General features: G+C 40.7%; 1 protein-coding gene across 1 annotated transcript; it reads right to left on the bottom strand.

Annotated features, from left to right (window-relative positions):
* Positions 1-2,294: 2,294 nt before the first annotated feature.
* Positions 2,295-3,489, bottom strand: LOC126606225 (protein ALP1-like). Its single transcript, XM_050273581.1, has 3 exons — positions 3,159-3,489; positions 2,840-3,065; positions 2,295-2,751 (listed from the first exon to the last, which is right to left on the bottom strand). Exons 1-3 carry the CDS (start codon positions 3,444-3,446, stop codon positions 2,306-2,308), a joined length of 960 nt encoding a protein of 319 aa, XP_050129538.1. The 5' UTR covers positions 3,447-3,489; the 3' UTR covers positions 2,295-2,305.
* Positions 3,490-12,963: the final 9,474 nt, after the last annotated feature.

Genomic DNA, 12,963 nt, shown 5'->3' with positions numbered 1-12,963 from the left:
TATTTGTGTTTTTGACGACCCACTCTTGTAGGTGATCACATGTTCTTCTCTCTTCTTAAAGATTGGCTAAGAAGAGATCATATGCCATTGCAAAATCCAAGATAGCTTCCCCATCCTCGTTTCTCTCCCCAAAACCATGGCCACCATGAAAACCTCCATAATTGCCTGTCTCCCTGCCCACGTGTCCATTTAAATCTTCTCCTATAAATAACTTCTCCGTCTGAGCAATTCCTTGCACCAAGTCTCCAAGATCTTCCCAAAATTTCTCCTTCGAACTCGTATCCAACCCTACTTGAGGTGCGTACGCACTAATCACATTGATAAGTTCTTGTCCTATTACAATCTTGATTGCCATGATTCTATCTCCTACCCTCTTGACATCTACAACATCTTGTACCAAGGTCTTGTCCACGATGATGCCAACACCGTTTCTCGTTCTATTTGTGCCCGAATACCAAAGTTTAAACCCTGAGTTTTCTAGATCCTTTGCCTTACTACCAACCCACTTAGTTTCTTGTAGGCACATAATATTTATCCTTCTCCTCACCATAACTTCCACTACTTCCATAGATTTTCCCGTTAAGGTTCCTATATTCCACGTTCCTAAACGCATTTTGCTCTCTTGAACTCTACCCTTCTGTCCTAGCTTCTTCACCCTCCCCCGTCTAATAGGATCAAAGTACTTCTTTTGTGTGTCCCGGGTAAAGTTGATAGGAGCATATGCTCCCAAACAACTTTGAGTGGAGTCGTTCGAAAAGAAGTTTCTATGGCCCCCTTGCTCATTTAACACTGCATCCGGGTGCCGATGGAGATACAGCGACCCTTGCTCACTTATCACTGTGCTCGGGCCACACAGCGCGCCACTTACGGGTGACGCCCTAGCTTTAGCGCGATTTTGTTCTGGATTCATTTTCATAAGGATTCGACGTGATCATGGAGTGCCGGCTGTCGACTACCTGACGCCCTCCCCCTCCTCCTTTATCCGAGCTTGGGACCGGCCATGTAAGACATAGGCGGAGTTATAACCTAAGATTGTACGATTAATAAAATACATCCATATCAAAAGACACCACATAATATACTCATCCGCTTGCTTTGTCGCTTAAAAGCCTTTGGACAAACACTTTCTTGAGTTCCGGTTTGATTGCCCTGAACACTCCCACATTTTTTGGTTTATCCAAAATAAGAGACAATGCATCAATTTGATCCATAGGAGAAAGTCCCATTTCTTCAAGTTCGTTAGCTATGTCACTATGATCTGCAGTACCTTGAACTAAAGCTTCAGTTACCATTTGCATCCTCTTCCCACTTTCAACATAAAATTCTTTCAGTCCACTGATAATTGCCTCGGTTCCATCACTTGAACTTCCCACACCTCTTTTCCTCTTTCGTTGGCTATTTTCAGATGGGATGCTTTGTTGGCTTTGTTCGTTCATTGAAGAAACAACATTTTCACCTCCAATAACAATTGCACCAACCTGATCATGACTTTGTTCCTCCACCATTTCAGCAGGGGTTTCGGCTACATTACCCGTAGCCCGATCTTTTCCAAATATATATGCAAATCTATCATACAGTGGAAAAGGTTTGCTTCTCCATCCATCGGCTTCTTTATTTTTCTAAGATTATATCAACATAGCAAAACTAAAATTTAGCATGCGTAACAAATATAGCAGCAAGAACAAAACTAATGTATAAATAAAATAGGATATGAACCTGCACATAAGTTTGCCATGCGTCATCACTGTCAACTTCAACGCAGTTTTTGACATCATTCCATGCAAATCCACTTGTGTTTATCATGTCAACGACCATACTATATGTTTTTTCCCATTTCTTCAACTTTGACTCAATATGTGGAGTTGCCTTTATATTGGAATGAGGACATAAAACATTGACAGCTTTCGCTATTTCAATCAAAATACCTTGTTTGAAAGCACCGGTGTCGCACTGTTGCTTCCGAGCAACAAAATCCTCAAGAACGGATAGTAATACTTCTTCCTCAAATGCTTCCCATTTACGCCTTCTTCCTTTTGGCTCTTGAGTAGCATTCAAAATATTGTCTTTATCCATACCTAAACAAAAAATATTTGAATGTACTAAAATACAATACAAATAATCAATTTACATAATATCCAATCAATTTGCATAATATCCAAATAATTTGCATACCATCCAATCAATAAAAAAGTTTTAACATTCACTGATGAGCAATCTAATAATTATGCTAATATCCAACAAATGCATGATAAAAAGGAATACTAAAATAAAATGTTATCATTAACACATATAGCTAGTTCGGTTGCTAGTTCCTAATTGCTCTCCACTCATTATACATTTCCTGAGCCATGGCATTTCTCTTTGCAGTCCACTGGTCAGATGTTTCAACACTACCAACATATTCACCTTCTTCTGTATTTTGTCCATCTTGTATTATTGGCAAATTTTCCAGTGGATCTACAGACATCTCTTGCCTAATAAGATTGTGTAGTAGGCAACAAGCGGTAATTATTCGACCTTGTGTCCTTATCGGATAGAAAGATAGACTTCTTAGTATCGACCACCTTCCTTTTAGCAAGCCAAAACAACGTTCAATTACATTCCTTGCCTTAGAATGCTTCATGTTAAAATACTCTTCCTTATTAGAAGGCGTTCGTCCCTCCCATTCAGATAAATGATAAGGTATTCCTCTATAGGGTGCAAGGAATCCTTCACCATTTGTATAACCACCATCTACAAGGTAATAATAACCTAATAAAAAAAAACGTTATTAGTGTTTTGTCGTTGACAAACAAAACTAGACCTAACTTACAAAGTTGAGACTAACTAATACTCTTACCCGTTGGTACCTTAAAACCATTAGGCCTAGTAATTGCATCATGTAGCACTCTAGAGTCTGATGCGGAACCCTCCCACCCCGGAAACACATATATGAACTGCATATTTCCTGAACACACACCTAACACATTAGTTGCGACTCGACCCTTTCTTGTTCGGTATCTTGGTTTGTCAATTTCATGTACATGCACATCAATGTGTGTTCCATCTATTGTTCCCAAGCAATTCTAAAAAAAATTAAAAAAAATTAAGCTTTTGTTAATTTATACAAAGGGAATGAAGAGTTAAAGCTTAGGGAAAATGAAAAAAAATTATCATACCTTAAAACATCGCCACCTAGGATCTGTAGAATCAATAGGCACATGCTGAGGGACTTTTAGTAGGATAACTTGTAATCGCAAAATTCCTTGCAATACGCTATTGAAATACCTACTTATAGTCTCTCCCGACCTATAAAATCTACCGCCAACACTACGATTCTTAGTATGATGTGCTAGTATTTGTAAAGTCATACACACCTGCTCCTCTACAGACACCAAACCATCAGTTTTTACCCTCCCATCTTGACGAAGTAAGTCACATAATATGGCAAAAGTCCTTCTATCCATTCTCAATTCGTTGACACATTCAATATCAGTATTCCCTATTATACCATTTAAATAACACAAACTAATCTCTTGTCTAACAAGTGAACGGTTAGTCAAAGTGGGTCGTTCAACATGTCTCTGTTTGGCCCTTACCAACATCAACACAAGAATCGTACAAATGCAAATGGTCTCTAAATGAGACATCTCTAACAATAAGATCAATAAAAGCTTCCTTCGATCCATATCTATCCAAACAAAAAAAAAGGAAAATTAAATAAGGACATTATATATGTAATATTTACTGTTATTAAGGGTGATGGAAATGAAGTGATTATGATACGAAATGAACTAGATAAAAATAAACGGTATACAAAGAATTCTGAAACAAGTAACTGCATTAACAGCCCAAAAAATAACCAGCCAAGTCACAATTAATGTTGGATCAACAAAAAAAAATAACCAGTCAAGTCACAATTGCTAGGCATTGCATGTTAAGAGGGAAATTAAAGGACACCTGTAATGCAGTAGCCTTAGCCTTATCCTTCCGTTTATGCTCCTCTTCTCTGCAACCAACAACCACAGAATATTGCAGTTCAGCATACAAAACATTCACATTGTAATATCATGGTTATAAACTAAATACACACACACGCAGACACACACACTTACAGAGCACACACACACACTTCCAGTGCAGAATACACACACACACACACACTCACAGACCAACTAAAGATACACACACACAGAAACACACCAACTAAACACACCAACTAAACTCACAGACCACAAAAAAAACATCCATTCTAGTTCAAGATCAAAAGATGAGCAATTAAGTAAGGACAAAAATAGTTCAAACCGGACACTAATCTTTTGAATGAAACTCAACCGCAACATGAGGAGAAAAGCAGAGAGATTGTTGCAAGGAGGACTTCCAGTTGGAACAAAAATTCTAGACCAACCCTACCCCCTTCCCTGCCTCATCCTCTCTCGCTCCCCCCCCCCCCCCACGTTAATGAGTACACACAGTACATAAACACACACACACACACACACACCCCCCCACGCTAATGAGTACACACAAACACACACACACACACACAGTACATAAACACACACACACACACACACACCCCCCCACGCTAATGAGTACACACAAACACACACACACACACAGAGTACACAAATACATATACACACAGTAATGAGTACACACACACACACCCCCCCCCCCAACGTTAATGAGTACACACAAACACACACACACACACACACACACACAGAAATTACACACACACACACAGACAGTACACAAACACACACACACACACACCCCCACGTTAATGAGTACACACAAACACACACACACACACACACACACAGAAATTACACACACACACACATACAAATTACACACACAGTACACACACACACACACAAACAGTACACAAACACACACACACACACACACACACACCCCCCACGTTAATGAGTACACACAAACACACACACACAGACAGTACAAAAACACACACACCCCCCCCCACGTTAATGAGTACACAAAAACACACACATACACACAGAAATTACACACACACAGAGAGTACACAAACACACACACACACACACACACACCCCCCCCCCACGTTAATGAGTACACACAAAGACACACACACACAGAGTAATGAGTACACACACACACACACACACACCCCACGTTAATGAGTACACAAACACACACACAGAAATTACACACACACACACACAGTACACACACACAGAGAGAGAAATTACACACACACACACACAGTACACAAACACACACACACACACACACCCCCCCACGTTAATGAGTACACACAAACACACACACACACTGAGAAATTATACACACACACACACACACACACACACACACCCCCACGTTAATGAGTACACACATAAATTACACACACACACAGAGTACACAAACACACACAGTAATGAGTACACACACCCCCCCCATGTTAATGAGTACACAACCAGACACACACACACACAGAAATTACACAAACACAGAGTACACACACACAGAGTACACAAACACACACACACAGTACACAAAAACTTAAGAGAAAAGAGAAATGCACAATCAAGTTATCCATGCTCAGTGACATTAGAATATGCAAACAGAATAATTGACCTCATCATCCAGAAAAGTTAAGCTAAAGAAATGCAAATGTTTCGATATGAGCTAAAGCATACCAAAACAACTATGCCTAGTTATGTTCGATTAACCTAATTTGGCAGTGAAAGGCCTTCTAGTGAATGACATGACTTTAACACTAAATCGAGAAGAGGAAACTCTTCTACACTAACTCATCAATTCATCCTAATTTGGTAGATAGAAACATACAGTGAAAGAGGTGCTTGGAGAGAGTATGCTTGGAGACGAGGATTTTTGGTAATGACATACACATAAATTACACACACACACACACACACACACACACACACACACACACACACACACACACACACACACAGAGTACACTAACACACACACACACACACACACACGCAGACACACACACGCACAGAGTACTCCCATTGTTGAAACCCCAATTTTTTAAAATCGAAAACAACATGTGGGTAGGACTTCCAAGTTTTACAACTTTGACATCCTAAATTCCCAAGTTCCATCTCATCTTATGAAAAGCCCAAATTCTAATTTCAATTTCACCTAAATATCAAAACCCTAATTTATTCAAGTGCAGATCTCTATGATTCAAAAATTATCAAACCCAAAACAACAAAATCAAATAAAGCTCAGTAAAATTACCATCTGCAACACAAATACATGAAATTAATAGAAGAATCGAAGTTTACCATACAACTCAGATGAGGGCGAGCAGATGCAGAGATCGGAAGACGCAGAGATGAGGGTGAGGAGGACGAAGATGAGGGAGCACGACAAGGACGACGTTGAGGGAACATAGAGATAAGGACGAAGGGAAGACAAGACGAGGGAAGACAGGACGAAGGGAAGACGCAGAAAATCTCTCGGTTTGCTCTGGCTTACGAATCCGTCCAATTTTGGGGTTGCTCGTTAAGAACGGCTAAGGAGGCACTTAGTCCAAGCGAGTTCGGGTTAAGCTCATTAAAGCTAATCCGGATGCACACCAAACGTCGGACTATAGTCTAGTCCAGTCCAAGCCCTCTTAATCCTGTCAAACAAACATGCCCTACTAGACTTCAAAATCTAGGTGTAGTCCTTTAGATTTTAAAAGAGGTTGAAATCATGGTGTAGTCAAATTAGGATTTTAAAGGATTCTAAATAATACATTCAAATCCATGGGTAGTCAATTATGATTTTAAAAAGTCCACAAGAGTCTAGGTGTAGTGATAATATCCAATATTTGCTAGGATTTCAATGAACAAGGGATTTTGAGGGATTTGAGGGTCGGTGGTATAAATACCAATGACCTTAAACAATCCAATCTCCACCCCTAGGATTTCATTTCTTCTCTCTGGAGAGGAAGATGAACCATTTCTCAGCAAAGAAGACGACGACATACAAAGCTCCTTTCTCAAAAGGATGTCCACCCAATCCAAGAACCCATCACAAAATCCCCATTCCCAATTTTGCTGTGTATTACTTCTCTACTTTTTTTTGTCATTTTTTGTTTAGTCGGGTGTCTTAATTCTATTTGGTAGCCTAGAAAATGTAGGAACCTGTGGGAAAATGGAGAGTATTAGAGGGATTGGACTATGGGATTTTGGGGTTTTGAGTAACTTGGGAGTTGAGGTGAAAAATGGTGAATTGGGTTCCAAGTTTTTTAGTTCCGGGAGCTAAAACGGCAAATAGATGTAAGCTTTAGGATGATATTATTTTTGTCTTGTACTTGGAGTTGTTAGCTATTAAGAACAAATCCACCATTGCAAAGGCCCCTAAGGCAAGTCACTATTGAATAGCCTCTAATGAACAGTAACTGCCTTAATGAACAATAACTTTCTTTTGCATCTCCACCTCTACATTGAATAGCCATGGCAGTAGGTAATAAAATATTAGTATTTTTTATTTTATAAAATAATACAAAATAATTACTTGTGGGATTTCTTTTACTTTGACCGGCTCCCTCACCTAGCCCTCTTTCTCTCACTCTCCCTCTACCGACGCAACCCTTTCCCCTCATTTCTGAAACCTCTCTCTCTCTTCACAATAATTCCCTACCATTTCTTCACATCGTGAACTTAGAACTTGTATATTTGGACTCCTGGCAACTTTAGGAACATAACCGGGTCCTTGCATGCACCATCGGTGCACTGGGAAGTGCAGTGATCCTAGACCTGAAAGCTTCAAGCTCTAGCTTGTAGTTTCAGGTGAGATTTCCTTGTTCATTTGAATATTTGGGATTTTCTTGTTGGTGTTGTGATTATGAGTGAAGACTTGATGGTTAAATTTTGTTCTTTTTGCTGTGCATGCTTTCTGTTTCGTTTTTCCAGAATCTGGCGAGCTCCGTGACCAAACCTGGCCAATCTTGACCACGATTGTTACTCACAGTGGTAGAATCTTGCTCCTTTTAATTTTACCATCATTTTTGTGCTTAAATTACAGTTTTTTATAGAGTTTTAAGTCGAGATCGGAATCAAGATAAATCCCTGCCAAATATTCTGGTGTTCTCCCTCGAGGGGTCCGATGACCCATGTTTTAAATCGTGGCTGATGTCACCCTTGCATCATCTCCATCTTGGGCTCTCGGTCCAGCGATTCGTGTCGGGCCTATCGCTCGAGCCCTCTCCGGCGCTGAAGCCCACATGGGCTGGACTTGATTGCCCTATCGATTTGGTCCTGTTTTGTCCATGGTCTATCGGACTAAAGGCCCTGCTGGATTTGCTCTAAAGCAAAGATTTAATTTTGTATGCTTGGGTTACGTTCGAATAGTAGGGATTTAGCTTGGTCTAGATGTCATCTGAAACCAAGTTGGCAACAAAACAATCCCCAACCGTTGATCATGAATCATCTTTAGATGTGTACAAAAAGAAATTCATTTTATATTGTAGGAGTCCAATAAAAATCCTAAGAAATCCATGAAAAAAAAGGTAAATTACACAAAACTACCTCAACTATGGGTCGAACCACGATTTTATATCTCATGTTTTAAACATTGTAATGTCATATCTCAACTTATGAATTCGTTGCAATTTCAAACCTCCGTTAAATTTTATGTCAATTTAGCTGTTAAATGATAATGTGGCAGGAGCAGGTTCCACTTCTTTGCCAACTGGAATAAAAAATTAATTAATTAATAACAAACTATTAATTTTTATTGAACAATTAAATTTAGGGTTTAGGTCCTCGGGATTGTTCAATCTCTACCGTTCAACCCCAAATGAACGGTCTAGATTAATCCCCTAGAAAAGTTCTTTGCTTCCAACACCAAACCTCTTTCTCCGTGATTCTGGGGAGTTTTAACGAAAAGCCCCCGTACTGTTCACTTTAACGAAAAACCACATTTTTACACTAAAAAGTCAAACCTTGTACTATTCATTTTACCCTTTATTTTGTCCTTATCATTAAAACTCAAAATTTTCAAACCCTTTTCATTAGTTTTCCTTTGATTCTGATGACATTTCAGTCCCTTTTTCTCTCCATTATTTTTCTTTTGTCAAAATTTCTCTCAAAGATATCAATTGAATTGCCCCATTTTCTCTCCATTATTTTTCTTTTGTCAAAATTTCTCTCAAAGATATCAATTGAATTGCCCCATTTTCTTCGGGTTAGATTTGATGTGCTCGACGGTGGCGTTGCAAGCGCAAGGCAAGCTAGCTGCAACCTCTAGTGCTTCCATGGCAGAGAAGAAGACAGAGACACTGGGGACTAGCCCAGAATCCTTCCCCGACCTCCAGCGCTGCCTCTCCCTTAGATCGCCACTGACCTCGCCCACGGCCTCGATTACATCCACCACTGCTTCGGCCTCAACTCCACCTTCGTCCATAACCACATCAAGAGCTCCAGCATCTTCGTCTGCGCCAAAATATGCCATTTCGGCATGGCATAACTCTGGGGCGTACCCAAATCTGGAAGGTGGAGTCCAGTCGTTTTCCCCGCTTAGATCCGTTTCGGGTGTACTCCACTTAGATCCAATATTCCAAATTTGGCCGTGTTTAAGGAGAACAAGGAAGGAGGGGACACGGGAGGGAGTGAGGTGAGAACGAAGGGGGACGATTCTGGGGAGAAAGGAACATATAGTTTTTTTTGTAATTCATTTAAATTGTTTAATTGTTAAATAAAAATTTAATTTAATTTATAATTAAATTTAATTGTTAAATAAAAAATTAATAATTAAGTAATTTTTTGTTTTAGTTGACAAAGGAGTGAGCCTACTTTTGCCACATCATCATTTAACAGTCAAATTGATGAAAATTTAACGGAGGTTTGATATTGCAACGAAATCATAAGTTGAGCTATAACATTACAATGTTTAAAACATGTGGTATGAGATTGTGGTTCGACCTATAGTTGGGGTAGTTTTATTTAATTTACCCAAAAAAAATCTATACAAATCTAGAGAAACCTATAAAATAAAGGAAACTTTACCGAAAAGCTTCTGGTACTATTCACTTTAACGAAAAACCATATTTTTACACTAAAAAGTCAATCATGGTATTATTCACTTTACTATTTTGTCTTTATCGTTAAAACTCAAAGTTCTCAAGGCTCTTTTCATTAGTTTTTTTTTTTTTAAATAAACCCATATAAATCTACCAAAATTCATATAGAATTATAAAGTCCATTAAAGTCCTTTAAAATCTGTCACTTAAAACAATCCATTAAAATCCTTTGAAATCCAAATTGACTACATCCTAAATAATTTTGTTTCCTACAACCCAACTTGGTATTACTTTAGTCTAAAGTAGAAGGGGAGCGGCACTGTGCAATTTTGCCTCGATTTCATTTTATTTACGAAAGTGCCACTGAGTCTCTCTACCTCCTGATTTTATGTTATTTGCAAAATTGCCATTGGGCTTCAGAAAAAGGGTTTTAGGTCTTTTTGACGTTGGGCTTCAGAAAGGCTTTTGGGTCTTTGGGCTGGATGTGGCCTTTCAATTGGGGAGAGAGACGGAAAGTGAACAAGAAGGTTGACGTGTTGGAGGGAGAGGATCACCAAGAATTTTGGCTCGAGGGCTGGTGGGTGTGGCTGTAGGTGATGCATTCGTCAAAGGGTCGTTAGGGGATAAGAGGAGGGGGACAAAGGGACTGACAGGTTGGAGAGAGATGGGAGCTAGGGGTTTTGACTGGGTGGGAGAGAGATTTAGGGATTTTGTTGAATTTTTTAGACAAGGATGGAGAGTGAAAGAGAGAGCGAGGGCAAAAAGCATGATTTCGACTGAGTGGTAGAGATATTTAGAGATTTTTTTCATATTTTTTGAGAAAGATGGATTGGAAGAGAGAGAGAGAGGGCAGAGAGCATGTTGTGGAGCCTAAAATAATCCTGAATATTCTAGAGGCGACACGTGGACTTTTATTCAAGAAAGACAAGATTGCCCTCAATAAATGGGCAGTCTTCTCAAATGCTCCGACACGCAGCTCACACCCCTGGAGGTCTCAGTAAGTAATCCTAATTGAAGATTGACTCCAATCAAGTAAGTAATCCTAATTTAAATCAATTAGGTATAATTATCCCATTATCTCAAGATATTATCTCTTATTAAATATCTTGGGAATATTTAGAGAATATCTCTCCATTAAACACTATATGGCCGGCCTAGCACTATAAATACCCCATATTCTACAAAATGTTCAAAACTTTTGCAACCCTAAAAAAGCCCTAAAAACTTTACTCTCTCAGAGAAACTAACTTAGGCAACGGATATCCGTTGACCTAACCTCCCCCTCCTCACCTCGTGGGTTCGTTAGGCTTAGGTCTTTGATCAAAGATGTTGATTGTTTTGCAAGTGCATTTTCGTCAATATTGAAGACAGCAGAAATTTGCATCGACAAATTGGTGCTTTCATTGAGAGCTGATTCAAAATAATCGAAGAAGCCTCTTGCATTAGTTTTTTGAATTTTCTGTTACGTTGAATTTCTCACACGTCGTATCAATTATTTTTTCCATCAATCCCTGAAGAAAGGATAAAATGGTAGGAAATTCAGAAACTACGACGAATAGAACCTCCTATGTGTAAGGATTTGGACCGGAGAGTGGAGACGAGGACATAGCCTTACGACGGAGGTCTTCAAGGCCCAACACTGGAGGAGCCCTACCACCACGGAGCCGCGCCACCACAATCACCACCGTGACCCAGTAGCCATGGCAAGGCTATTAGGCCACGACGCCATTCCTACCACCGCTGCATCTGCAGCTTCACACCCTACCAAACCCTAGGCAAGAGGCCAAGGTCCATTTCTAAGCCCACGAGCAATAGGCCCAAAACTTGGCAGCTGCCACAGTAGGCCCAGGGCAAGAGGCCTAGCCTAATGTAGCAGCAGGCCATGATGTGGCAGCCTAACGACCATGTAGGCCCAAGGCGAGCAGGCGTCGGTCCAATGCTCCTCGCAACCCGCTTCAACGACCCGGCTCGCGACCCAATCCATTCCAAGGCCACCTCCAACGATCCAGATTTCGACCACAAGAATGCCCACTTTGGGCTCAAACTTTGTACCTGCAGTCCACTATACTTCCACCACACATGGAGAAGCCTATCATCTAGACTTTTCCAATTCAAAAAGCAAACACCACCTGCCATAGCAGGCCGCCAATTTGATGAAAGCCCTCGCGCAACAGACCACCTTGGTGAACCAACTTCTCAAGCACATCAAGATGCAGCATGCCCCAAATGAGGTGTCCTGAAGCAAGACAAAGGAGGAAGAACGTGACTCATTCCAGCGACGTCCCGGTAAAAAGCCGCTCAGCCCGCCATGAACCGTGCGTTCAGGTAGTGTGCGCTTTCGTTTGGGCTTTCGGGGAAACGTCTTCTGCTACCTAAATGCACAGAGAATCGTTCATTCCCGACTTAGCTCATAAGTCAATGTGTATTTGAGGTTGGGTTCGTACTCCAATGAGCACATAGGACATTCTGGGAGAAGCATCCACATGAGGCTAGGCCCACAAAGAGATCATCTTACGAGGCAACGGAGTAGGCTGCCGCATAATGCTCAGTGAAGAGCACGTGAGCAGTCCAGAGCGACAGCGAACAGCACAGGGTGAACCGCGTGCATTGCAACCGAGACACAGAAGAGCATGACGAGCGGAAGAGCAACATGGACCTGCAAATCTACACTGGGGGTAGCTGGAGGCTCCGCTGCCCCACCAGGCGTAAATCCAGGAAGAAGTACGAAGGCTTGTAGTAGAGCAGCTGCACGGATTCTAGCGCAGTGACACTACTGACGATGCCCTTCGTAGAGATATGGCCAATATGAGCAAGTCACCCTTTATAGACGAGATCGAGTAGTCGGATCTACCACGGAAGTTCAGCCCACCACATTTCACCTTATTCAAGGGAGATGAAGATCCGGATAGGCACTTGATGCACTACTGAAGTGCCATGACACTCTA

Source organism: Malus sylvestris, chromosome 16 (assembly GCF_916048215.2).
Source record: "Malus sylvestris chromosome 16, drMalSylv7.2, whole genome shotgun sequence".
In the NCBI taxonomy this organism is placed as follows: domain Eukaryota; kingdom Viridiplantae; phylum Streptophyta; class Magnoliopsida; order Rosales; family Rosaceae; genus Malus; species Malus sylvestris.
This window is presented reverse-complemented; position numbering and strand designations above follow the sequence as displayed.

Coding starts and splice junctions, on each gene's coding strand:
- LOC126606225 (XM_050273581.1), bottom strand. CDS start 3,446: ATGGATAGAAGGACTTTTGCCATATTATGTGACTTACTTCGTCAAGAT. Junction 3,066..3,158: donor CTAGGTGGCGATGTTTTAAG/GTATGATAATTT, acceptor AATTTTTTTTAG/AATTGCTTGGGAACAATAGA. Junction 2,752..2,839: donor TGGTTTTAAGGTACCAACGG/GTAAGAGTATTA, acceptor TTTTTTTATTAG/GTTATTATTACCTTGTAGAT.